This window comes from Mobula hypostoma, chromosome 20 (assembly GCF_963921235.1).
Source record: "Mobula hypostoma chromosome 20, sMobHyp1.1, whole genome shotgun sequence".
Classification (NCBI taxonomy): domain Eukaryota; kingdom Metazoa; phylum Chordata; class Chondrichthyes; order Myliobatiformes; family Myliobatidae; genus Mobula; species Mobula hypostoma.
In genome coordinates this window covers 6,604,202-6,629,698 of record NC_086116.1, presented here as the reverse complement: position 1 = coordinate 6,629,698, position 25,497 = coordinate 6,604,202, and the positions used below count along the sequence as shown (strand labels likewise).

The window sequence follows — 25,497 nt, the reverse complement described above, 5'->3', positions numbered from 1 at the left end:
AAATGATGTTAAACAATCTTGAATTTTGAATAGATGTAGGGAACTCTGCACCTGTTAGCTTAGCGGTAGTGATGGGAAGGATAACTCAAGGATATAATTGAGAAACACCTAAAAACTGCAAATATGGCAAAAAGCTGATTTCAGAATGAAATATTTAACAAAAAACAAAGAATTATACTTACAGGGAAAAATGTCCAACTGTTGAATCTTTCGCAAAAAGCTGAACTGACAGAGGTCTTTCTGATCATGACAGTGTTTGGTGGGTCAACGTGGGTGACCTTCCCACTTAATATAAGATGGTGACCATCACATCCACTGGGAATTCCACAGAAACATCCTGACCCAGGGAGGTGAGGATGAGGAATTGGCTGTAAAAAAGAGTAGTTGTGGTAGATTTTGTTGATACTGTTAGTTTTCTGAAGACTGGATAGACTGGAGATGCTGGAATGGCAGGTAAACCAATGGAGATCTTGGGAAAGATTTGAGTGGAGCCTGGATCTTTTAGATGGATATCTGTGCTGTCGGTTTGATGTAAAATGATGCCATTTAGTGTCACAATAATGAAATCAATGGGAAAAGTCCATCTTAGTGCATTATGGATCAGCAGAAAAGGTAGAAAGTAATCCCGAACAAGAGTGCCTCCTGTCCCTATACGCCCTTCTGCACTGAGTTAAGGATATTATTGGCCTTCTCATTAGTCAATGTTGAGAAATCCTTGGATTAATATTACGCTGGAACAGACAGACCAAATCCTATCAGTATGAGGGAGTGGAGCAAAGTCTCTGAGAAGGAAAATATGACTGAAGCAACATAGAAGAGTGGCCTTTGTCACAGGTCTAATCTGTGGTGTAGAATTTGGCACGTGTGATTTACTGAATCAACCACAAATAGTTTATACTTGATATCCATATAATAAAGATTAGTGATCATCCTCTAATAGTTAAATTTAGTAATAAGGAATACAAAATTGGCCTGTTAATGTTACAATATAGACATAATATCTCACTGTAAGCATATTGGTTCTGTAACAGAAGAGAGCATTTATTTTATACTGTATGTAATGATAATGCAGACATTCCCTTCCATTGTTCAAAATATTCTGTTTTCTTAACTCACGAAAGGCTTGGCTATGTCTTTAGAAACACACAGCACTGAAACAGGCTCTACAGCCCACCTTGTTCATACCAACCACGCTGCCCACCTGTGCTAATCCCTGCCTTGGCACATATCACTTTATACTTTTTCTGTACAAGTACCTATCCAAATGCATTTTAAACATTGTTCAAAAAGTTTAGAGTAATTTTTTAATCAAAGTACCATATACAACCCTCAGATTAATTTTCTTGTGGGCATACTCAATAAATCCATCATAGAAGCAACGAAAGACCGTAAGAATAACAGCCAGTGTGTAAAATACAACTGTGCAAATACAAAAAAGAAGAAACAATCATAATAATTATCAAGAACATGAGATAAAGAGTTTTGAAAGTGAGTCCATAGGTTGTGGGAACATTTCAATGATGGGGCAAGTGAAGTTGAGTGAAGTTATCCCCTTTGGTTCAAGAGTCTGATGGTTGACGGGTAATAAATGTTTCTGAACCTGGTGGTGTGAGTCCTCAGGCTGCTGTACCTTCTTCCTGATGGCAGCAGTGAGAAGAGATCATGATCTGGGTGGTGGGGGGTTTCTGATGATGGATGCTGCTTTCCTGCGGCAATGCTTCATGTAGGTGTGCTCAATCATGAGGAGACCTTTACCCATGATGGACTGGGCTGTTTCTACTACTTCTTATAGGATTTTCCGTTCAAGGGCATTGGTGTTTCTATACCAGGATTTGATGCAGCCAGTTAATATTCTTTCCATTACACATCTATAGAAATTTGGTGAAGTTTTAGTTGTCATGCCAAATCTTCGCAAACTCCTAAGGAAGTAGAAAGGTTGTCGTGTTTTCTTCGTAATTGCTCTTACGTGTTGTGACAGGGACTGTCTTGCAAAATTACAACAATGAGGAATTTTAATGCTGATGGTAAAATGCAAAAAGATTAGCTTTATTTGTCACAGGTACAGTGATACAGTGATAGCTGCTTAACAAGCTACGAGCTCATGGTATTACAGGAAAGATTCTGGCATGGATAAGACAGTGGTGGATTGGCAGGTGGCAAACAATGGGAATAGAGGAAGCCTTTTCTCACTGGCTGCCGGTGACCAGTGGTATTCCACAGGGATCTGTGTAAGGACCAATTCTTCTTATGTTATATGGCAGTGATGTGGATGATGGAATTGATGGCTTTGTTGCAAAATTTGCAGACAATATGAAGCTAGATGGAGGGGCAGTTTGTTTTGAGGAAATGGAGAGGCTACAGAAGGACAGAGAGATTAGGAGAATGAGCAAAGAAATGGCAGATGGAATACAGTGTTGGGAAGTGTATGGTCATGCACTTTGGTAGAAGAAATAGAGGGTTGACTATTTTCTAAATGGAGAGAAAATACAGAAAAACAGTAGTGTAAAGGAACTTGGGAGTCCTTGTGCAGGATTCCCTAAAGGTTTATTTGCAGGTTGAGTCTGTGGCGAGGAAGGCAAATGCAATGTTAGCATTTTAAGAAGACTAGAATAAAAAAGCAAGGATGAAATGTTGAGACTTTATAAAGCACTGGTGAGGCCTCACTTGGAGTATTGTGAGCAGTTTTGGGCCCCTTATCTCAGAAAGGATGTGCTGAAACTGGAGAGGGTTCAAAAGAGATTCACGAAAATGATTCCAGGATTGAATGGCTTGTCATATGAAGAGTGTTTGATGGCTCTGGGCCTGTATTCACTGGAATTGAGAAGAGTGAGGGGTGACCTCAATGAAACCTATCAAATGGTGAAAGGCCTTGATAGAGTGAATGTGGAGAGGGTGTTTCCTATGATGGGAGAGTCTAAGATCAGAGGACACAGCCTCAGAAAAGAGGGGTGTCCTTTTAGAATGGAGATGAGGAGGAATTTCTTTGGCCAGAGAGTGGTGAATCTGTAGAATTCTTTGCCACAGGCAGCTGTGGAGGCCAAGTCCTTAGGTGTATTTAAGGCAGAAGTTGACAGATTCTTGACTGGTCAGGGCATGAAGGGCTGTGGGGAGAAGGCAGGAGATTGGGACTGAGAGGAAAGTTGGATCAGCTGTGATGAAATGGCAGAGCAGACTTGATGGGCCGAATGGCCTAATTCTGCTCTTATATCGTATGGTCTTATGGAAATGCACTATTTGATGACAAATCAAATCAGTAAGGGTTGTGCTGGGCTGCTCACAATTATTGCCTTCCTTCTCGTGCCAATATAGCATGCTCACAACTCACTAATCTGTATGTCTTTGGAATGTGGGAAGAAAGCAGAGCACCCGGTGAATACCCATGTTTGAGAACATAGAAACTCCTTTCAGCAGCTGTAATCGGTGGTCACTGGTGCTGTAAAGCAACATGGTAATCGCTACACTACCGTGCTGTCCTGCCAAAAAGTTAGTGGAAGTATCTGTTTCCACTGTTTCTTTAGGCAGCTACCACCCTCTGTGTGAGAGATATACCTAGGGTTGCCAGCTGTCCCGTATTAGCCGGGACATCCCGTATATTGGGTTAAATTGGTTTGTCCCATATGGGACCGCCCTTGTCCTGTATTTCCCCCGCTAAGGTAGAGCGTTCCTATGAAACCTTTTGTGCTGAAATGGTGTAAAGCGCAGAAGCAATTACCATTAATTTATATGGGAAAAATTTTTGAGCGTTCCCAGATCCAAAAAATAGCCTACCAAATCATGACAATAATACATAAAACCTAAAATAACACTAACATATAGTAAAAGCAGGAATGATATGATAAATGCACAGCCTATATAAAGTAGAAATAATGTATGTACAGTGTATCAGAATCGGGAAGATTAAGCCAAAACCGATTTGTAGAAAAAAGTCGGCATGTACACGTATGCGCACACCACGCATGAGCACACAGGTGCCCGCGCAAGGCTTCGTGGTCATGGTAGTCTTTCTCGGGGTAAACACAAGTGTCCCGTATTTGACTGCTACTTTTGTCCCTTATTTGGGAGTGAGAAAGTTGGCAACCCTAGATGTACCCTTTAATCTCATTTAAATATCTCACCCTTCATTGTAAACCAGTGCCATCTAGTTCTAGGTTCCAGCCCTGGGGTAAAGGACTCTGCCCATCGATTCTATCTATGCCCCTCAAAAATTTGTAAAGTTCTACGGGGTCACCCCTCAACCTCCCACACTCCAGTAGGAATTGATACAGCCTCTCCACTGTCTCCTAACTACACACAGTTCTCCACTCTAGGCAACATCCCGATGAACCCCTTCTGCACCCCTCTATTGTCACCACATCCTTCCTGCGGTGTGGCAACCAGAGCTGTACTCAGTACTCCAGCTGCAGTCCACCCAACGTTTTGTGCTTCTGCACCAGGACAGTCCAACTCTTGTACTCATTACCTTGGTCTACAAAGGCATAGCATACCAAATAACTTTCTCACTGTACACTCCACCTGTGTTGCTACTTTCAGGGACTTTGACCTGCACCCCAAGGTCTCTCTGTACATCAGTGTTCTTAAGGTCCTCACTATGCCCTACCAGAATTTGACCTCTTAAAGTACAATACCTCGCACTTATCTGGATTAAACAGGTCACTTCTCAGGGCCAGTGTCCTTCAAGGGAAAATTAGAATTTATTATTCTTGCATGTACCAAGGTCCAGTAAAAACCTTGGCTTGCATACTGTTCAGACAGATCAGATCGTTGCAATGAGGTAGAACAAGGTAAAACAATAACAGAATACGGAATGAAGTGCCAAGCCTGCAGATAAGATACAGTGCAGGTAAACAGTAAGGTGCAAGATCATAATGAGGTAGATTGAGAGGCCAAGAATCCAATGTGTACTAGTGGACCATTCAATAGTTTGCGGTAGCCTAACGGTTACAGTAATGCTAGTACAGTGCCTGCTGTATGATCGGAGTTCAGTTCCCGACATTGTCTGAAAGGAGTTTGTACATTCTGCCCATGACCATGTGGGATTCCTCAAGGCATTCCAGTTTTCTCCCACATTCCAAAGATGTACAGGTTAGGTTTAGTGAGTTGTGGGCATACTATTTTGGTGCTGGAAGCATGGCAACACTTGCGGGCTGCCTAGCACAATCCACGCTGATTTGATTTGATGCAAGCACTTGCGGGCTGCCCAGCACAATCCACGCTGATTTGATTTGATGCAAACACTTGCGGGCTGCCCAGCACAATCCACGCTGATTTGCTTTGATGCAAACACTTGCGGGCTGCCCAGCACAATCCACGCTGATTCGATTTGATGCAAACACTTGCGGGCTGCCCAGCACAATCCACGCTGATTTGATTTGACCCAAGTGACACATTTCACTGTATGTTCTGTTGTACATGTGACAGGAAAGCTCATCTTTGTTTCTTTCTTATAACAGGAACAATAATGAATTTCTTCCACTGCAGTCTGACTTCCTTCAACTTCCTTCCTAAATTTTTTTTAATCACAATGGTTGAGCAGCAAAATCAAACTTACCGAGTTGGCGAGTGTCAGTGATTGTAAGGCAATAAGTCTTTGAGAGCACGAATGCACTTTAAACTGAAGTTTAACAGGAAAAAATAGATTCACAAAACAGCTGCGAAACAACTGTGTGGTGAGTCTGTGCCAGCACCCATTTGTATTAAACCCTATGCTAGCATGGAGTGCGAAGTCCCTACCAACATTTCAAGGACATCCAGCATGGGTAATAAATACCATTCCCACTAGTGACGCCCACGTCCTGAGAATGAATATTAAACTGTTTACAATCATCTTGCACTATTTCCTTCCATATGGTTGCGGATGTTTCCTTCTCAGCTCTCTTAGTTTTGAAAAGCAGTTCTCTTTGCCAATAGTTTGGAAGCTTGAAAGAGGAGGTTTATGGGTTTGGCATTTTATAACTTCAGCCAGGAAGGCATCACTTGCATTCACTTTTAACATTCTTTGTCGGGGCCTCACAAAGGGAATTCCAGTGTACGTACACAAGAGAACCCAATGAATTCAAATCTAGAATCCCAATGGATTCTAGAGATCCAAAGGAAAACAATAACCAATCTTCATTTTACAAGAGTGATTATAGATTTGAATTTGAATGATTCTGGCCTCCGTGTTGTACGTCACTGGAACTTCCATCTGCTTTTCATTTGGATGGATTGCTTTGGATACGGCCTGTTAGTCATAACAACCAATCTATGTGAATGTCAAACAGATTCAAAAGCTACCACAAACCCATCTTGCTATAAGGATGCACTTAAACCAACACAAAACTTTCTACAGAAAGATCATAAATCAAGTTTCATTTAATAACACTCTCATTACATTGTAGAAAGTGAGTTTGCTGTAGATCAGTACTTTATAAATAAATTTTTTCCAGTCTATAGAGTGGAAACTGGGTACATATTTGACACACAGAACATTAATTCAGGAAGGACTATTTAATGCCATTTATTAAGGAACATTGCACTTAAAAAAGTAGACTGTCTAAAAATTTCACATACTAATCTTTATTTTCCAGATCTGCTTGACTGCATTGCTTGGACTTTATATGTACTGCATCATATACGAAGTCGATGAGCAGACGGCTCGGCAGTTTATAGTAAAGGTAATTGATGGATGACGTGTTAATGGAATCAAATCAACTGATCAATATGTGGTCATGGCTCATTGACAAAAGTTACCTGGGCGTGATAGCTGCTCACCTCCGACACTAACCAATTTCTCAGTCTTACCCCTTCACTCAGCTGGTGTTTGGTTAATAAGATAAAAACTCTATGATTAAGAAGTGTAATAGTTGCCATATCACATTCTCATTGGAGTTTTCCCAGTAAGGTACTAACTTTATAACATATGCTTGCCAGGTTACCATCATGAATCACATACATAGATTCTACAGCTGTGAAACTCTGCTGAACGGTTTTAAAAATATTAATTTGTCAGTGAAGCATTCCATGATATCAGTCACACTGCTAGCTGATTGAACATCACTGCTGAGAAAATAAAGAGTAACTAAATGAATCCCGGCAATTGAATTATTTGTTTTATCACATAACAATATATCTATTTAATTTCTGTGAACATTGTAAAGAATTGGTTAATATCACACTGACGGATTATCACAACATGTATTTCCCTGAAACCATTGAGCATAAATGTATTAAACAAGGTGGCCAAATTTCTTGTATAAAGTTCCACCATGACATTAGTGTCATTAATTAAATGTAAATAATTGTATTAGAATATGGTAAGGATGGGTTAAATTGGACATTGTGGTTCATGTGATGAGGTAAATTTAAATTCAATCTCTGAATTGGCCTTTGCTATTCCTGTGGTGGGACTTGCTGTGGAAAGTGTCTGGAGTCTGCCTCCCTACAACATTAAGTATGTGTGGGTGTATTATTTCACTTCTATTTTCTATTAATTTGTTTCCAGCGCTTCAAAACAATAAGCAAATGCAACACTCTTAGGCACATGGATGTGCAGAGAATGGAGGGATAAGAAGGGACTAGTTAGGTCACCTTGAATATTGAGAACAGTTTTGGGCTCCTCATCTAAGAAAAGATGTGCTGACATTGGAGAGGATTCAGAGGAGGTTCGCAAGGATGATTCTGGGAATGAAAGAGTTATCATACGAGGAACGTTTGATAGGTCAGGGTCTGTACTCACTGAAATGTATAAGGTTGAGGGGAGATCTCATTGAAGCTTTTCAAATGTTGAAAGGCCTAGACAGAGTAGATGTGGAAAGGATGTTTCCCATGGTGGGGGAGTCTAGGACAAGAGGGCACTGCCTCAGGAGAGAGGGGTGTCCATTTAAAACAGAGATGCGGAGAAATTTCTTTAGCCAGAGGGTGGTGAATTTGTGGAATTTATTACCACACGCAGCTGTGGAGGCCAGGTCTTTGGGTGTATTTAAGGCAAAGCTTGATAGGTTCTTGAACATGACATCAAAGGTTATGGGGAGAAGGCTGGGGCATGGGGCTGAGGAGGGGAACAAAAGATCAGCCATGATTGAATGGTGGAGCTGACTCGATGAGCCAAATGGCCTAATTCTGCTCACATGTCTTATGGTCTTAATTAGTTTGGCTCAACATTGCAGGCCAAAGGGCCAGTTCCTATGTTCATTACTACTCTATAAGTTGAGTTTGGCTGCAGTTGATAGACTTGATGGACATTGTCCTCTCCCGTCACCAACTAAGCAGGAACAATGTAACATGGGACTCAGAGAAATTAGAATCAGAAGGAAAACAGGAACTTGACTGAATGACCTTCCAAAAGCTTGATTGACGAAGAAAGATAGGAAAGTAAGTTGTTAAGGGAACATAGGTGATTATAGCCAGGTTAAGTAAGTGGTTGGAGATCTTGCCTCATTATAGGAATGATGTTGAAGCTTTAGAGAGGGTGCAGAGGAGATTTTACTTGGATGTTGCCTGGATTAGACAGCGGGTCTTGTGAAGATAAGTTGAGCGAGCTAGGGCTTTTCTCTTTGGAGCAAAGGAGGATGAGAAGTAACTTGTTAGAGATGTACAAGATGATAAGAGACGTAGAGTGGACATTCAGAGACTTTTTCCCAGGGTAGAGATGGCTCATAACAGGGTGCATAATTTTAAGGTGATTGGAAGAAAGTATTGGGGGGGGAATATCAGAGGTAAGTTTTTTTTTACAAAGTGGTATCTGCATGAAACACTCTGCCAGAGGTGGTGGTAGAGGCAGATATATTAGGGACATTTAAGAGACTCTGATGTAGGCACATTGATGAAAGAAAAATGGAGGGAAGGGTTGAATTGATCTTGGAGTAGATTAAAGGTCAGCTCAACATGGTGGGCCAAAGAGTGTACTGTGCTGTAGTGTTCCATTTTCTAGTATAATGGGGAAAATGTGAATTGTCCATTTTGGCAAGGAAAAAATAATAAGCTGTAAATTATTTAAATGGTGAGGGATTGCAAAGCTCTAAGGTGTAGAGGGATCTAGTATCCTCTATATCAGGAGTCCCCAACCTTTTGTGCACCGCGGACCGGTTTAATATTGACGATATTCTTGCGGATGTTGGGGGTGGGGTGTTCAAGTTCAACAGTGCGTGACAGGGAATGAGGAAAGGTGCAGCTGACTCATATCGTTTCATATCGCAAAATCATATCGTTTCCGCACCGCACATGCTCGCGGCCCGATACCGGTCCGCGGCCCAGTGGTTGGGGACCACTGCGCTATGTGAATCATAAAAGGCTAGAATGCAGGTGCAGCAAATAATAACAAAGGTCATCAGAATGTCATCACTTATTGTGAGTGGATTTGAGTATAAAACTGGGGAGGTTATTGAAGGCCACTTCAGGAGTACTGTGTACAATATCAATCTCTATCTTTAAGGAAGGAGGTAAGTACATTGGAAGTAATTCCAAGAAGTTATTCAGAAAGTGTGGATTATCTTGTGAGGAATAGCTAGATAGGCCAGATTTGGAGTTTAGAAGAATGAGTGGTGAGTTGGTTGAAACACAGAAGATGCAGACTGGGCGGGTGTGGAGAGCACATTTCCTGCTGGGAAATCTAGGCCAAAGGGGTCATACATTTAACAAAGAGATGAAAGGAAATTATTTTTCTCAGTATCATGAATCTTTAGATCTCTTTTCCTGAAACAAATTAAAAACACACTGATTATTTTGGAGGCAAAAAGAGGATAACAAGGCCACGATCTTGGTGAATGGCGGAGCTGAACGTCTAGTTGCTTGTACTGACCTCTAAAGAAATACTTTATTTGTTGGTGAGGTTTGTAATTTGATATTGTCATCTTATATTTATTTCCACACGTCATCAGGAAATGCCAGGTCGTTGGACGACCTATGGTTGGTACAGAGGTGAAAGCTTCAGCACCTTAGGACATCAAACACAAGATACAGCCCATAAATTGTTTTTTGAAGTGTAAGCACGGTTTTGAAGGGGGTAAAATAGGTAGCTCATTTACAAGATTTCACAACCATAAATTGTACAAATAACCTGATAATCTGTTACTTGATGTGACACCAGAGTATGCAGAGAATGGAGGGATATGGACATGGCTGTTGAAAAAGAATACCCTCTGATATAAATCAGGTCTAATATCACTGGCATATGTCATAGAACTTGTTGCCTTGCAGTAACAGTACATTGCAATGCATAATAATAAAAAATACAAATTAAAATAAGAAAAAAAGAAGAAAAGAAAATAGTGATGTAGTGTATATGAGTTCATTGTTCATTCAGAAATCTGAAGGTGGAGGGAAAGAAGCTGTTCCTAAAATGTTGAGAGTGTGTCTTCAGGCCCCTGTACCTCCTCCTTGATGGTAGCAATGAAAAGAGGGTAATGGGGGTCCTTAATAATGAATGCCACCTTTTTCAGGCATCGCCTTTTGAAGCTGTCCTCGATGCTGGGAAGGCTAGTACCCATGAGGACCTGGCTGAGTTTACAGCTTTCTGCATCTTTTTCTGATTCTGTGCAGTGGCCTCTTGCAGATGGTGATGCAACCGGTTAGAATGCTCTCCACAGTACATCTGTAGAAATTTGCGAGAGTCCTTGGCGACACACCAAGTATCCACAAAGTCCAAATGAAATATAGCCACCGTCATGCTTTATTTATAATTGCATCAATATGTCGGGCCCGTGATGAATCTTCAGAGACGCTGACACGCAGGAACTTGAAACTACTCACCTTTTCCACTGCTGATGCCTCGATGTGTTCCCTCAGTTTTCCCTTCCTGAAGTCCACAATCAATCCCTGAGATCTAGCCCTCAGCAGACTACGAATCTCCTGGTTCATCCACGGATTTTGGCTTGGGTTTGTCCGGTATGTTCTCAAAGGCACACACTCAACCATGCAGGTTTTGATGAAGTCAGTGACAACCATGGCATATTCATTCAGACTCGAAGATGAATCCCTGAACGTCGTCCAGTCCACTGACTCAAAGCTGTCCTCTGTCTCCCTTGACCATATTACTGAAATCTGAAGTGAAAAATAGGCTGCTGGGGAAACTCCGTGGCTCAAGCAGCATCTGTGGAGGGAAATGGACAGTAGATGTTTTGGGTTGAGAACATTCATCTATAAGATGAAAGTAGCTTGGTGTTTATATAGACTGTAGAACATTACAGCACAGTACAAAACCTTTAGCTCACATTGTTCAGACCTCTTAACCTGCTCTAAGATCAATCTACTCCTTTCCTCCTCCTTAGCTCTCCGTTTTTCTGTCATCCATGTGCCTATCTAAGAACGTTTTAAATGCCCCTAGTGTATCTGCCTCTACCATAGTGTGGTGTTGCATTAACCACCAGACCAGTTTAAGATGTTTTAAGGTCCATACATCTTAGGGTGTACTGCAGCCTTCAGTTTGACTGTGATGTAGGGGCCTATGTAGTGAGGGCCACATCACAGCGGGTGGGGAAATTAGAAAATGCGTCAGCTGCAGCAAAGAAACTCCAGTGCAGTTTGAGTTCATGAGATCACCCTCACTGAAAGCCCCGCCCCCTGCGAATGGGCTTAATTAGATTGTCTGACTCATATGCCAGAGTTCACTGGCAACTGTTCTAATGCCAAAAGTCTGCCATTCCCTTCAATGATCCCTGCAAGGTGTCCGCGTGTGCTCATGCACACATCTTTTGCTAACAGCGCACAAAGGAGTTTAAACTGTGCACAGAAGATTGGCACCCACTACCTCTTTGGCATGTTAAATATACTTCACGATCGTACACAGATATCCTTTTCCGGTTTCTGGCACAGACAGTGCTGACCACGTGGAGTTTGCGATGATTTGTCTGCAGACTTTACAACAGGCTTAATTATACTGTTTCGATTGAAGAAATTATTGATTCACTATGTCAAATTCCAAAGAAGCAAAGGACATGAAGTGCAAAAGAACTGCGAGTTCATTTAAAGCGGAGTGGCTTAATGAAACAGCAGAAACTGTTACACGGAAAGCTCATGAGGTCAGGAACGTGCAGCCTGTTTCTGTGCAGTATAACTCTATGGAGTTGAACCTTGACATCTTTAATCGATCCAAAATAACTAGGTGTAAAAATCTACCACCATCTGTCCAAGAAATTTTCTGACAAGTATTATTCCTATTCAGAATGAGCGTGGAACACAGAGCATACAATATAACAGGATAGGCCTGTGATGACCTATCATGTTATTCCAAATTAACTAAAGTAGTAATTAACAGGCTAGCTAATCTAATCCTTTCTGCCTCTGCCATGTTCTCACTGACTCTGTGGTTAAGAAGGCATATGGTACATTAGCCTTCATCAATCGTAGGATTGAGTTTAAGAGCCAAGAGGTAATTTTGCAGCTATATTGGACCCTGGTCAGACCCCACTTGGAGTACTGTGCCCAGTTCTGGTCACCTCACTACAGGAAGGATGTGGAAACCATAAAAAGGGTGCAGAGGAGATTTACAAGGATGTTGCCTGGATTAGAGAGCATGCCTTATGAGAATAGGTTGAGTGAACTCGGCCTTTTCTCCTTGGAGCGACGGAGGATGAGAGGTGACATGATAGAGGTGTATAAGATTATGAGAGGTATTGATAGTGTGGATAGTCAGAGGCTTTTTCCCAGGGCTGAAATGGTTGCCACAAGAGGACACAGGTTTAAGGCGCTGGGGAGTGGGTACAGAGGAGATGTCAGGGGTAAGTTTTTTACACAGAGAGTGGTGAGTGCATGGTATGGGCTGCCGGCAATGGTGATGGAGGCGGATACGATAGGGTCTCTTAAGAGACTTTTGGATAGGTACATGGAGCTTAGAAAAATAGAGGGCTATGGGTAAGCATAGTAGTTTCTAAGGTAAGGACATGTTCGACACAACTTTGTGGGCCGAAGGGCCTGTATTGTGCTGTAGGTTTTCTGTGTTTCTATGTTATACACCACTATTCTCAGCACAGTCCAGTGTCACATCATGTAATAGATTACCAGGTTATTTGTATCATTTATAACTCTGAAATCTTGCAAATGGGCGGCCTAATTTTTATCATTTGTTTCTCATTAGCTGTCCTGAGGTTCTGAATGATACTATGCCATCCTTCATTTCTCCAGCCTTCATCAACTAATGATCTGACTCTTGTACCAACTTTCTGCACCAGTTGACCACTGTATTTTTCTAAGAAACAGATGACAGCACATTAACAAGCAATTTACTGGTTTGGAAGCATATTATATATTATTCATTCTTTCATTCATCTAGAGTTGCTGCATAGTCACAGACCCTTTTGCCTCAGTTGGACCCTGCTGCCCAGGTACACCCATGTAAGATAGAGGTGAGGGGGAATTACTTTCGCCAGAAGGTGGTGAATCTGTTGGAATCATTGACACAGATGGCTGTGGAGTTCAAGTCATTGGTTATATTTAAAGCAAAGGTTGATAGGTTCTTGATTAGTAAGGGTGTCAGAGGTTATGTAGAAGGCAAGGGAATGGGGTTGAGGGGGATAATGAAATCTCCTGAAGGTTTGTCCATTTAGGAGAGAGAGAAGGGAAGATATTGCCTCTTTGCTCTTTCAAATAGCTCGCCCTTTATTTTTTCCCAATAACCTGCTAATTCTATTTGCTCCTACAGTAGGAAACACCCTCTGCACATCCACCCTGTCATGAACCCTCAAACCTTGTACTTTTCAGTCAAGTCACCAGCCACTCTGGTAAATCCCAGTGGCTGCAAACTCATCCTGTCTGACCTTTCCTCGTAAGACAATCGGCCTACTTTTGTTATCAGTCTGGAACTATCTGTATCTATTCTGAAAGGTGGAGATCAGTACTGAATACAATACACCAGATATGGCCTCACCATTTCCCTAGAACTGAAGCAGAACCTCTCTGCATTTGTATTCACTGCACTTGCAATAAGCAATAATAGTCTCTTGGCTTTCTCAATCCATTGCAGTACCCATGTACAGTTCTTTACTAATCTTGCACTGGAGCGCCCAGTGCCACTGCATCTCTGAGCTTAGCAATCTGCCACTGGTTAGATAAAATTCTTCTGTTTTATTTGTCCCATCTCATTTTTCCTCATTAAACTTCAATTGCCCACCCATTTAACTAGCTATGTCCCCTTGTAACACTCCTGTTTATTTAATATAGTGATACAGTACGGTAACCGGCCCATCCAGTCCAATGAGCCCCCGCCAACCAACTACACCTCATGTGATCAATTAACCTACTACTCATATGTCTTTGGAACGTGGGATGAAACCAGAGCACTTGGAGGAAATCTTCATAACTTAGTTTCTTTCCTATCTTTGTGTCAGCAAATTTAACAACTCACGCCTTCAGTCCTTTCAACCAAGACAGTTATATAACCTGTACATACTTTGAGCCCCAACACCAATCCCTGTGGCAAACTACTCATCACATTTTGCCCACCAGAAAAACACCCATTTATTCCTACAGCTAACGTATCTTATCTTCTATCTACTACATTATGCTACATCCTAAACTACCAGCTTTTCCTTCCTATGGTAACTTGTATAACCTTTCCTTTTGATTTGTTTGCACCAAATCAAATCAGCAAGGATTACACTGAGCAGCCAATAGGTATCACCATGCCTTCAGCATCAAAGTAGCATGTCTGCATTTAGTAACCCTAGCATATGTCTTTGGAATGTGGGAGGAAACTGGAGCACCCAGAGGAAACCCACAGGGTCACGGGGGGAACGTACAAACTCCTTATAACCAGCAGCGGGGATCGAACCCTGATCTCACAGTTGGCGCTGTAAAGCAACATGCTAACCGTTATCCTATCCTGCCACCCGATGGTAGAGGTGTCTCTAATGTTCCATTCTGGGGTAGAATTAGGGTTGTGCGGGTTGGTTGAAGACCCTGAAGGTTGTAGGAAGGCAGCTATTCCTGAATCTGGTGGTGTGGGACTTCAGGCTTCTGGATTTCCTGCCTGATGGTAGCGGCGAGAAAAGGGTAGGACCCAGATGGTGGGACAGGGAAAATAGTTGCTCATGAGTCACAGGGTTATAGGGCACGGAAGCCATCACCTCTGCTCACTTTGTCTGCAACCATTTTAAATAAAACTAATCCCATTTTATTTTCCCCACATTTCCTTAAATTCACCTGAAGCTGTTGTGTGTCTTTCCTCAGTGCTCTCCAGTTTTCTTCCACGTCCCAAAGAAGTGCAGGCGGGTAGGTTAATTGCCCCTAGTGTGTAGGTGAGTGCTGGAGTCTGGGGAATCGATAATATGAGGAGAATAGGTCACTAGGGAAAATTAATGGGGCGATGGGCTTAGTCTGTGAGTCTGCAGACCAAAGGTGTGACCATTAGGAGGGCCAAAGTCCATAGGACTTTTCCCACTTTCCCCAATGAACAACCTGACATCAACACCTCCCAAGTCGCAGCTTGGATATTCATAAACCCTTGTTCACTTGTCCCTGGATCAAAGTTCCGCACACACCTCCTAACAGCACTGTGCAAATATCTTCAAGCAGAGAACACATCAGCATTAGCGGAAGGGAAGGGAAGTAAATGCCAAACTAAGCATACTTGGAATATTGTGTTCTGTTCTGGTCGCTTCATTATAGGAAGGATGTAGAATCGTTAGAGAGCATACAGAGGAGATTTACCAGAACGCTGCCTGGATTAGATTATATGTCTTATGAGGATATGTTGAGTGGGTGAGGGCTTTCCTCTTTGGAGAGGAGAAGGATGAGAGGTGACTTGCTCGAGGTGTACAAGATGATAAGATCGAGTGGATAGCAGAACCTTTTTCCCAGGGAGGAAATGTCTAATACCAGGGAACATAATTGTAAGGTAGTTGGCTCAAGGAAATGGGGGTGGGGGGGTGGTGGCTGAGGTGAGTTTTTTTTTACACAGAGAGTGGTGGGTGCGTGTAGGGCCCTGCCGGGGGTGGTGGTAGAGGCAGATACATTAGGGCCATTTAGGAAATTCTTAGAGAGCTCTCAGATTTTCTGTTATCAATGTGCCTATGTAGAAGGGATGGCTAGATTGATTTTAGAGCGGGTTTAAAGGTTGGCATAAAGTCATGGGCTGCAGGGCCTGTACTGTGCTGTAATTTTCTATGTCCTACACAGCAGAAATCTGACAACATGCAGGCACCAAAATAGCCTTTGCAGAGGCTGTCCATGATTCTGTTAGATCGCCACCCGCCAGTCCCCTAGCTCCCTCCCAAAGGGAAAATTAAACAATGATAATTAAATGAATGTGCTTTCCATCCACAGCTGATCTACTTCTTGCTGTGCACCCTTGGCCTGATACTTTGCATCTCAGCTGTGGCTTTTGCTGGTCACCATTATAATCAGATCACCAAGTTCACCTGCCAGATGAACTCGGAGCACTGCGTCTGCAAGCAGGATCCCGAGGATCAGATAGCCCGGACTTTCCAGTACAATGATGTTCCCGACTGCGACTCGGTCACCAGCACCATCAAACTCTACCTACTGCTGCAGATGGTTCTGAACCTAACCCTCGCCCTCGTCTGCCTGCTGGGCTGCTACGTGATGTGGAAGGACAGATACCAGGTGTTTTTTGCCGGCCTCCACTTCCACCCCTTGAAGACCACCAGCCAACAGCAACAGAAGGTGTGAATAACCCAGCTGGGATGGTCAGCCACAGAGTGTAGGCTGATGCCAGAACCCAGTGCACAGGAAGAAATTACTCCAGTATTAACATGTTTAAGGCTAGACTTTGCTTACAAAAGTGTGCAATTTTGAGAATGTGCTATTTACGCAAGGAAGTGTGCTTTAGGGAAATAACAGTCCTATTCTTACAGGTGTCTAATAACCCTGTTGCTGGTATAGAGTGGATTGTCTGTTTCAGTATTGTGCTTCCACGCCATAGCTAACAAGCAAACTGCTGTGGCTCCACTTTGCTCTCAGTAATACCCCATGAGGATTTTTAAAGACAATGAAGAAACTAGACTGTAAGTTGTTAACTGATGTAGGTTTTAAATGCACTCGAGAAACAAAAACTGCAGATGCTGGACATCTGAAATAAAAACAGAAAATGGTGGAAATGCTCAGAATTCAGGTAGCATCTGTGGAGAAAGAGATGGAGTGAAAGTTTTGTCTCCTCATTGGAACTGGACAAGTGAGAAAGCAAGGGTGTTTCACTGCAACACACACAAACTGCTGAGGAATTGAGTGGGAGAGGCTGTATCCATGGAAACGAACAAGTATTCGACGTTTCGGGCCCAGGCCCTTCTTTAGGAAAAGGTGCACATTGCAGGGACAGGGAGGGTTGGAGACCCGGTCTCTGGGTAGTCCCGGTGTCCTGAAGCTTTCAAAGGGAAGTAAGGAGTACTACTGATGACAGCTAGCTGCCCCAGTGTGGTCTTCCTCCTCTCCTCTGTACCCATTGACATCCCTCTCCTCACCCTCCTCGAGACAGATCAGTTCTAACCTACAAACATTTATTTCCCTTGCGTATCCCACCCCAGACAGTGACCCTGTCCTCTCCGCCCCTCACCGGATGTTAAACCTCTGGGTTAAAACACCCTTTTTTTTCTCTCTTCCCCAGTTCTGATGAAGGATCTTTGAACTGAAGTGCTAACACTGCCTCTGTCTCTCTCTCCACAGATGCTGTCTGACCACTGAGTGGTTCCAGTATCCCTCTTATTATTTTAAACATGAATAGCCTGTGGCACTGTGCAGTTAAAGGGTGTGAGACCCCTCCTCAGACAACAAGAAAGAGACTAAACTCCACTAGTCCCTGCAGAGAATGACCTTTGCCTCAAACTTCAAAATTGTTTTAGTTTTGTACATCCCTATCAAATCAACTCTCAACCTCCTCTCCAAAGAGAAAAGCCCAAGCTTGTTCAACCCATTCTCATAGAACATGCTCTTTAATCCAGGCAGCATCCTGGTAAACCTCCTCTTCACCCTCTCTGAAGCTTCGACTTCCTTCATGTAATGAGGGAACCAGTAATGAACACAATATTTCAGGTGTGGTCGAACTGGGGTTTAATAGAACTGCATCATTACCTTGCAGCTCTTGAGCTCAATCCCCAACTAATGAAGGCAACACACCATTTGCCTCCTTAACCGCCCTGTCACCTTTGCTGGCTGATCATGACGTGGTGCTTAGTCGGTGAGAATCTTGCAAGGCACCCAGTTCCGGTATATGCCAGCACCTAGCAGCACAGTTTAAAGGACCCATGATTTTTACAGCATTAACGGGACTGAATTGGGGAGACAGAGTGGCACAGTTAGTACTGCTGTTGGCTCTCAGCTGCAGTGACCCGGGTACAAGCATGGCCCTCAGTGGAGTTGCACACTGTCCCTGTGACTGCATGGGTTCCCTCGTCTGACCATAAGACGTAGGAGCAGAATTTGGCCATTTAGACTGCTCTGCCATTCCAGCATGACTCAATTATTATCCCCATTCTCCTGCCTTCCCCCAATACCCTTTGACCCCATGACTAATCTAGGAGCTATCAAGCTCCTCTTTAAATATACCCGACGACTTGGCCTCCACAACCGTCTGTGGCAATGAATTGCACAGAATTCCTCCTCATCCCTGTTTTAAATAGAAGTCTCCGTATTCTGACGCTGTGCCCTTTGGTCCTAGACTCCTTCACTATAGGAAACATCCACTCTATGTAGGCCTTTCAATATTCAGTAGGTTTCAGTGAGATCCCCCCCCCCCGCCCCGTTCTTCTAAACTCCAGCAAGTTAGGCCCAGAGCCATCAAATGCCTCTCATACATAAACAATTTCATCCTTGGAATCATTCTCGTGAATCTCCTAGGCCCTCTCGAGTGCCAGCATATCTTTTCTTAGATAAGAAGCCCTAAACTACTCACAGTACTTCAGATGCGGTCTGACCAATGCCCTACAATGCCTCAGCATTACCTCCTTTTTTACGTATATTGTAGTCTTCTAAAATGAATGCTAACATTTAATTTGCTTTCCTTATCACTGGCTCAACCTGTAAGTTAACTTTTAAGGAATCTTGCAAGAGGAATCCAAGTCTCTTTTCACCCCTCACCTCTGAATTTTCTCCCAGTTTAGAAAATAGTCTACGCCTTTATTCCTTCCACCAAAGTACATGATCATACACTTCCCTACACTCTATTCCATCTGCCCAATCTCCTTATCTGTCTCAGTCCCTCTGCAAACTCCCTGCTTCCTCAACACTACCTGCCCCTCCACCTGTCTTCATGGCATCCGTGAACGTGGCCACAAAACCATCAACTCTGTCATCCAAATCAGTGGCATATAACATGAAAAGAAGACTGACCCCCCTGTAGAACACCACTAGTCACTGGCAGCCAACCAGAAAAGGGTTCTTTTGTTCCCTCTCCTTGCCTCCTGATAGGCAGCCAATCTTCTATCCATACCAGAATCTTTCCTCTACTACCCTGGGCTCTTACCTTGTTGAGGAGCCTCATGAACATCTTGTCAAAGGCCTTCTGAACTGCTCTAGCTTCCTCCCACATTTTCCAACGACGTGTATGGTCTGTAGGTTTATTGGCTGCTGTAAACTATCCTTTAACATATAGAAGTTGATTGGAGTATGGGAAGAATGAAATGGGGTTACTGTGAATGGGTGGTTGATGGCTAGCACCTTTCTGTGCTGCTTTTCTCTGTGTTTGCAGTGTATTCCAGCAACTGCAAAACCAGTGGACAAAATGACAAGTCACTTCAGGTTTTCACAATATTGTAGTAATAATTGATAATGACATTTTTATTTGAAATGCTTTGTGTAGTGTGATTTGATCTGATTACAGCTCACTGGAAAGCTAATTCACATGTCTTTGAGTGGACCAATACAAATCACTCTTGGTGCAGGATCTATTAGAGGTCGAGGTAAAGCAATGTGGTCCGATTTGGGACAAGCCTTCACATGATACCATCTGTGCCTTTCAACGGCGGGACGCTTTTATGGGCAGGCTGTTGGACAGATGCCTGGAAATCTGGGAAAGAAGAGGCGCGTACACACACACACACACACACACACACACAACAACAACAACAAGATCTTGAAATGCATAGTATCTCAGGAATAAACAAATATAAGCAGGCAGACTTGAACTAGCAAAACTAATATGAAATAATTATCTGCGATGGTTTTAAAAAAAGCGAATTGCAGGTCAAGGAGCAGAGATCTGTAACCATCTTCCACAGAACGAAATTCGAGCCATGCACGTTTATAACCTTGCCTATTTCAGTTTGTTAAAGTCCAGGGAGTTATTGCATAGGCTGGGAGAGGCCTGGGGTGCAGAAGAGGGGGATCACTCACAACAGTGACAATGTCAATCCTAATTTTTAAAAAATAAAAGCAGCCTGTTCTTAATGGAACAACTTGGGACGAGTGGAATACACGTCATTTGGTGCAAAGCAAATCAGTGCCTGCAGTTGCTTTCTTCAGAAACCGATGGAACAAAAAGGGCGCATCTGCAAATTAATACAAGACCACTGTCCTCTTGCAGTAACTTAGCTGTATTGCACTCTCAAAGATTTTGTTTCACAGTTACATTGAAATAACACTTTATATAACGTGATCATTCTTTCTCTGTTTAGTATATCTGAGTTTCAATGTGTTTTTATATTGCAGTTTCACTATTGCTTTCAGATGTCTAACCCAGTATTATACGAGCATGACTTAACTTCAATTTTGTTTGTAAATGCACCGCTCAAATATTTTGACCCACTTGTTGGGTTGCTTGTGTGATCTGTTAATGGTCAATATCCTACCAAAGTGACTTTTCTCTGGACTTTACATATAAACTTTAACCTTTGTTGAAGCAATTTTCTATACAATCTTTGTGTTAAAAAGGTTTATTTTCTGTCTATAATATTTATAAAAATAATAAAGTATCTATATATGGAATCTTGGTGTTGAATGTATTTTGGTCCCGACACTTCTCCTTACGACTCTGCAAGTCTGGTTGTTGCATGGGCTATTAAAGGCAGTGCTTATGACTTCTCCAAACACAGAGACAGGCCCTTCAGCCCTTCACATCCATGCCAACCTTCGTAGTTATCATACCAGTGTCATTTACTTGCATTTGGTGCATAATCTTTAGAACATGGAGTACCACAGCACATTACAGGCCCTTCAGCCCTCAATGTTGTACTGATATTTTAACCTATTCTAATCCTTCCCTCCTACGTAGCCCTCTATTCTTCTATCATCCATGTGCCTACCTAAGAGTTTCTTAAATGCCCCTAATGTAGCTGCTCCTACTAATACCCCTGTATTCCACACACCCACCACTCTGTGTAAAAAGAACTTACCCCTCACAGCCCTCCTGTACTTTCTTCCAATTACCTTAAAATTATGCTCCCTTATGTTAGCCATTCCCCTCCCCTCCGATCTGATCTAAGAGTTTTTTAAATGCCCCTAATGTAGCTGCTCCTACTAATACCCCTGTATTCCACACACCCACCACTCTGTGTAAAAAGAACTTACCCCTCACAGCCCTCCTGTACTTTCTTCCAATTACCTTAAAATTATGCTCCCTTATGTTAGCCATTCCCCTCCAGACCTCCGATCTGGCTATCCACTCTATCCTCATAAGGCATAATCTCTAGTCCAGGCAGCATTCTGGTGAATCTCCTCTGCACTCTCCCTAAAACTTTCAAAACCTTCTTATAATGAGGTGACCAAAACCGAACACAATATTCTAAGTGTGGTCTAACCGGAGATTAATGGAGCTGCAACATTACCTTGAATCCAATCCTCTGATTAATGAAGGCCAACACACCATGCACCTTCTTAATCAACCTATCAACCTACATGTCAACTCTGAGGAACATGGAACACGAGATCCCTCTGTTCCTCCAAACTGCCAGGAATCCTGCCTTTATCCTTGTGCTTTGTCTTCAAGTTCAACCTAAAATGAATCACTTCCAGGTTTCTGTGTTGAACCCCATCTGCCATTCTCAGCCCAGCTCTGCATCCTGTCAATGTCTCGTTGCAGCCTACAACAACCCTCCACACTGTCCATAACTCCACCAACTTTCGTGTCATCTGCAAACTTACCAACCCACCCTTCCATTTCCTCACCTAAGCCACTTATAAAAATCACGCAGAGTAGGGCATCAGAACAGATTCCTGTGGAACACCACTGGTGACAGACCTCCAGAGAGAATTCTCTGCATCAACTACTGCCCTTTGCCTTCTATGGGCAAGCCAATTCTGTGTCCACACAACCTGGTCTTCCTGGATCCCCTCCATCCCGACTTTCTGAAAGAGCTTACCATGGGGACGTTTATCAAATGCCTTACTAAAATCCATATAAACCACGTACACTGCTCTACTTTCAACAATGTGCTTTGTCACATCCTCAAAGAATTCAATCAGGATCATGAGGCATGATCTGTCCATTAAAAAGCCATGCTGATCATCCCTAATCAGACTCTGCTTCTCCAAGTGCTTGTAAATCCTGTCTCTAAGGGTCCTTTACAATAATTTGCCCACCACTGAAGTAAGGCTCAGTGGTCTCTAATTCCAAAGGTTATCCTTACTCCTCTTCTCAGACAAAGGAGTAAGATTTTCCACCCTCCAATCATCTGATACTACTCCTATGGCTAAGGAGGACATAAAAATCATGACCAAAGTTGCAGCAAACTCTTCCCTCACTTCCTGGAGTAACCTGGGGTATATCCTCTGGCCCTGGGGACTTATCTATCCTAATATTTTTCAAAGGTTCCAGTACATACTCATTTTTAGCATCAACATGTTGTAGCATATCAACCTGTTTTATGCTGTCCTCTCAAACGTCAAGGTCTCTCTCAGTAGTGAATACTAAAGCAAAGTATCCTTCAAGTTCCTCCCCTACTTCTTCCGACTCCAGGCACATGTTTCCTCCGCTATCTTTTATTGGTCCTCCCCTTACACTGGCTTCCTCCTGTTCTTCATGTGCAAGTTGATGCTGTCCAAGTTTCATGCCATCTTGGACAATGTCTCCCATCCACTACATAATGTACTGGTTGGGCACAGGAGTACATTCAGCCAGAGACTCATTCCACCGAGATGCAACACAGAGCGTCATAGGAAGTCATTCCTGCCTGTGGCCATCAAACTTTACAACTCCTCCTTTGGAGGGTCAGACACCCTGTGTCAATAGGCTGGTCCTGGACTTATTTCATAATTTACTGGCATAATTTACATATTACTATTTATCTATTTATGGTTTTATTACTACTTAATTATTTATGGTGCAACTGTAACGAAAACCAATTTCCCCCGGGATCAATAAAGTATGACTATGACTATGACTATGTGGAATGCTTTGAGGCTTTCCTTAATCCTACTTGCTTCCTTCTAGCTCTTCAAAGTCCATTCTTCAGCTCCTTCCTGCCTTCCTTGCAATTCTTTAGAGCCCTGTCTGATCCTTGCTTCCTAAACCATGAGTAAGCTTCTTTTTGCCTCTTGACTAGATGTTCTACATCTCTTGTCAACCATGGTTCTCTCTTGCTACCATCATTTCTCTGCTTCAATGGGACAAACCTATCCAGAACCCCCAGCAAGTGCTCCTTGTAAACAACCTCCACATTTCTGTTGTGCATTTCCTTGAGAACATCTATTCCCAATCAATGCTCCCCATTTCCTGCCTAATAGCTTGTAATTCTCCTCCCACAATGAAATACTTTTCCATACTGTCTGCTCCTATCCCTCTCCAAGGCTATAGGAAAGGTCAAGGAAATGTTTATTTGCACTTTATTTGTAGTGCCTTTACAATGTAACTGCAATATTATATTCTTCATTCTGTAATAATACACACAAAGTGCTGGAAGAGCTCAGCACACCAGGTAGCATCTATGGAGAGGAATAAACAGTTGGCGCTGGTCTTGACCTGATACGTCAACAGTTTATTCCTCTCTATAGAAGTTGCCTGACCTTCTGCATTTCTCTAGCACTTTGTGTGTGTTACTCTGGATTTCCAGCATCTGCAGAATCTCCTGTGTAATTCTTTTTGTTATCTTTTTACTACTAAAATGTACTTCATAGTTGTGCCATGATCTATCTAATGACATGCAAAACAAAAGCTTTTCACTGTACCTCAGTGCACATGACACTAAAGCAAACCAATACCAATACCTCTTCATGCATTAGCAATTAAATTAAATTAGCAATACCTCTTAATGTATTAGCAATTAAAGTGCCCATCCAGACACATTTAAACCTGAGAATTGGAATTGCTTTATTATTGCCATCTGCACCGAGATACAGTGAAAAGCTTGTATGGTATACTGTTCACACAGATCAAATTATTACACACAGTGCATTGAGGTAGAACAAGGTTAAACAGTAAGGTTAAAGTGTAAAAGCTACAGAGAAAGTGCAGCGCAGGTTAACAATAAGACACAAAATCATAATGATTGTGAGGTCAAGAGTCTAAATTATCATATCAGGGATCCATTTAATAATCTTATAAAAGAAGAGTAGAAGCTGTCCTTGAGCCTCGTGGGATGTGCTTTCAGGCTTTTGTATCTTCTGCCCAACAGGAGGGAGGACCAGAGAGAATGTCCAGGGTGGGTAGGGTCTTGAATGATGCTGGGTACTTTGCTGAGGCAGCGAGAAGTATAGACAGTCCATAGAGGGGAGGCTGGTTTCCGTGATGTGCTGAGCTGTGTCCACAACTCTCTGTAGGTTCAGTCAAGTTGCCAAACCAAGCTATGAGGCAGCCAGATAGTATGTTTCCATGGTGCATTGATAAAAATCTCATCTCCACCACAGTCATAGAATCTCCACCATAGAGTCACAGAATACCCACCATAGTGTCAGCTACACTATAGTGTCATCTCCACCATAGTGTCATAGAATCTCCACCATAGTGTCATCTCTACCATAGAGTCATCTCCACCATAGGGTCATAGAATCTCCACCATAGGGTCATCTCCACCATAGTGTCATAGAAACTCCACCACAGTGTCATAGAATCTCCACCACAGTGTCATAGAATCTCCACCATAGTGTCATAGAATCTCCACCATAGTGTTATAGAATCTCAACCACAGTGTCATAGAATCTCCACCATAGTGTCATCTCCACCATAGTGTCATAGAATCTCAACCACAGTGTCATAAAATCCCCACCATAGTGTCATCTCCACCATAGTGTCATAGAATCTCCACCACAGTGTCATAGAATCTGCACCATAGTGTCATAGAATCTGCACCATAGTGTCATCTCCACCATAGTTTCATCTCCACCATAGTGTCACGGATCTCCACCATAGAGTCACAGAACCTCCACCACAGTGTCATAGAATCTCGACCGTAGTGTCACAGAATCCCCACCACAGTGTCATCTCCACCATAGGGTCATAGAATCTCCACCATAGAGTCATCTCCACCATAGTGTCACAGAATCTCCACCATCATGTCATAGAATCTCCACCACAGTGTAATAGAATCTCCACCACAGTGTCATCTCAACCACAGTGTCATAGAATCTCCACCATAGTATCATAAATTTCCACCATAGTCTCATAGAATCACCACCAGAGTGTCATCTCCACCATAGTGTCATAGA

At 42.7% G+C, this 25,497-nt stretch overlaps 1 protein-coding gene across 1 annotated transcript in view; it reads left to right on the top strand.

Annotated features, from left to right (window-relative positions):
- Positions 1-21,061, top strand: part of sspn (sarcospan (Kras oncogene-associated gene)) — a 28,351-nt gene extending 7,290 nt beyond the window's left edge. Inside the window, exons 2-3 of the mRNA XM_063072309.1 lie at positions 6,567-6,653; positions 16,234-21,061. Of these exons, the coding sequence (XP_062928379.1) occupies positions 6,567-6,653; positions 16,234-16,599 (453 nt within the window). The 3' untranslated portion in view covers positions 16,600-21,061. The remainder of the gene's footprint in view (positions 1-6,566; positions 6,654-16,233) is intronic.
- Positions 21,062-25,497: the final 4,436 nt, after the last annotated feature.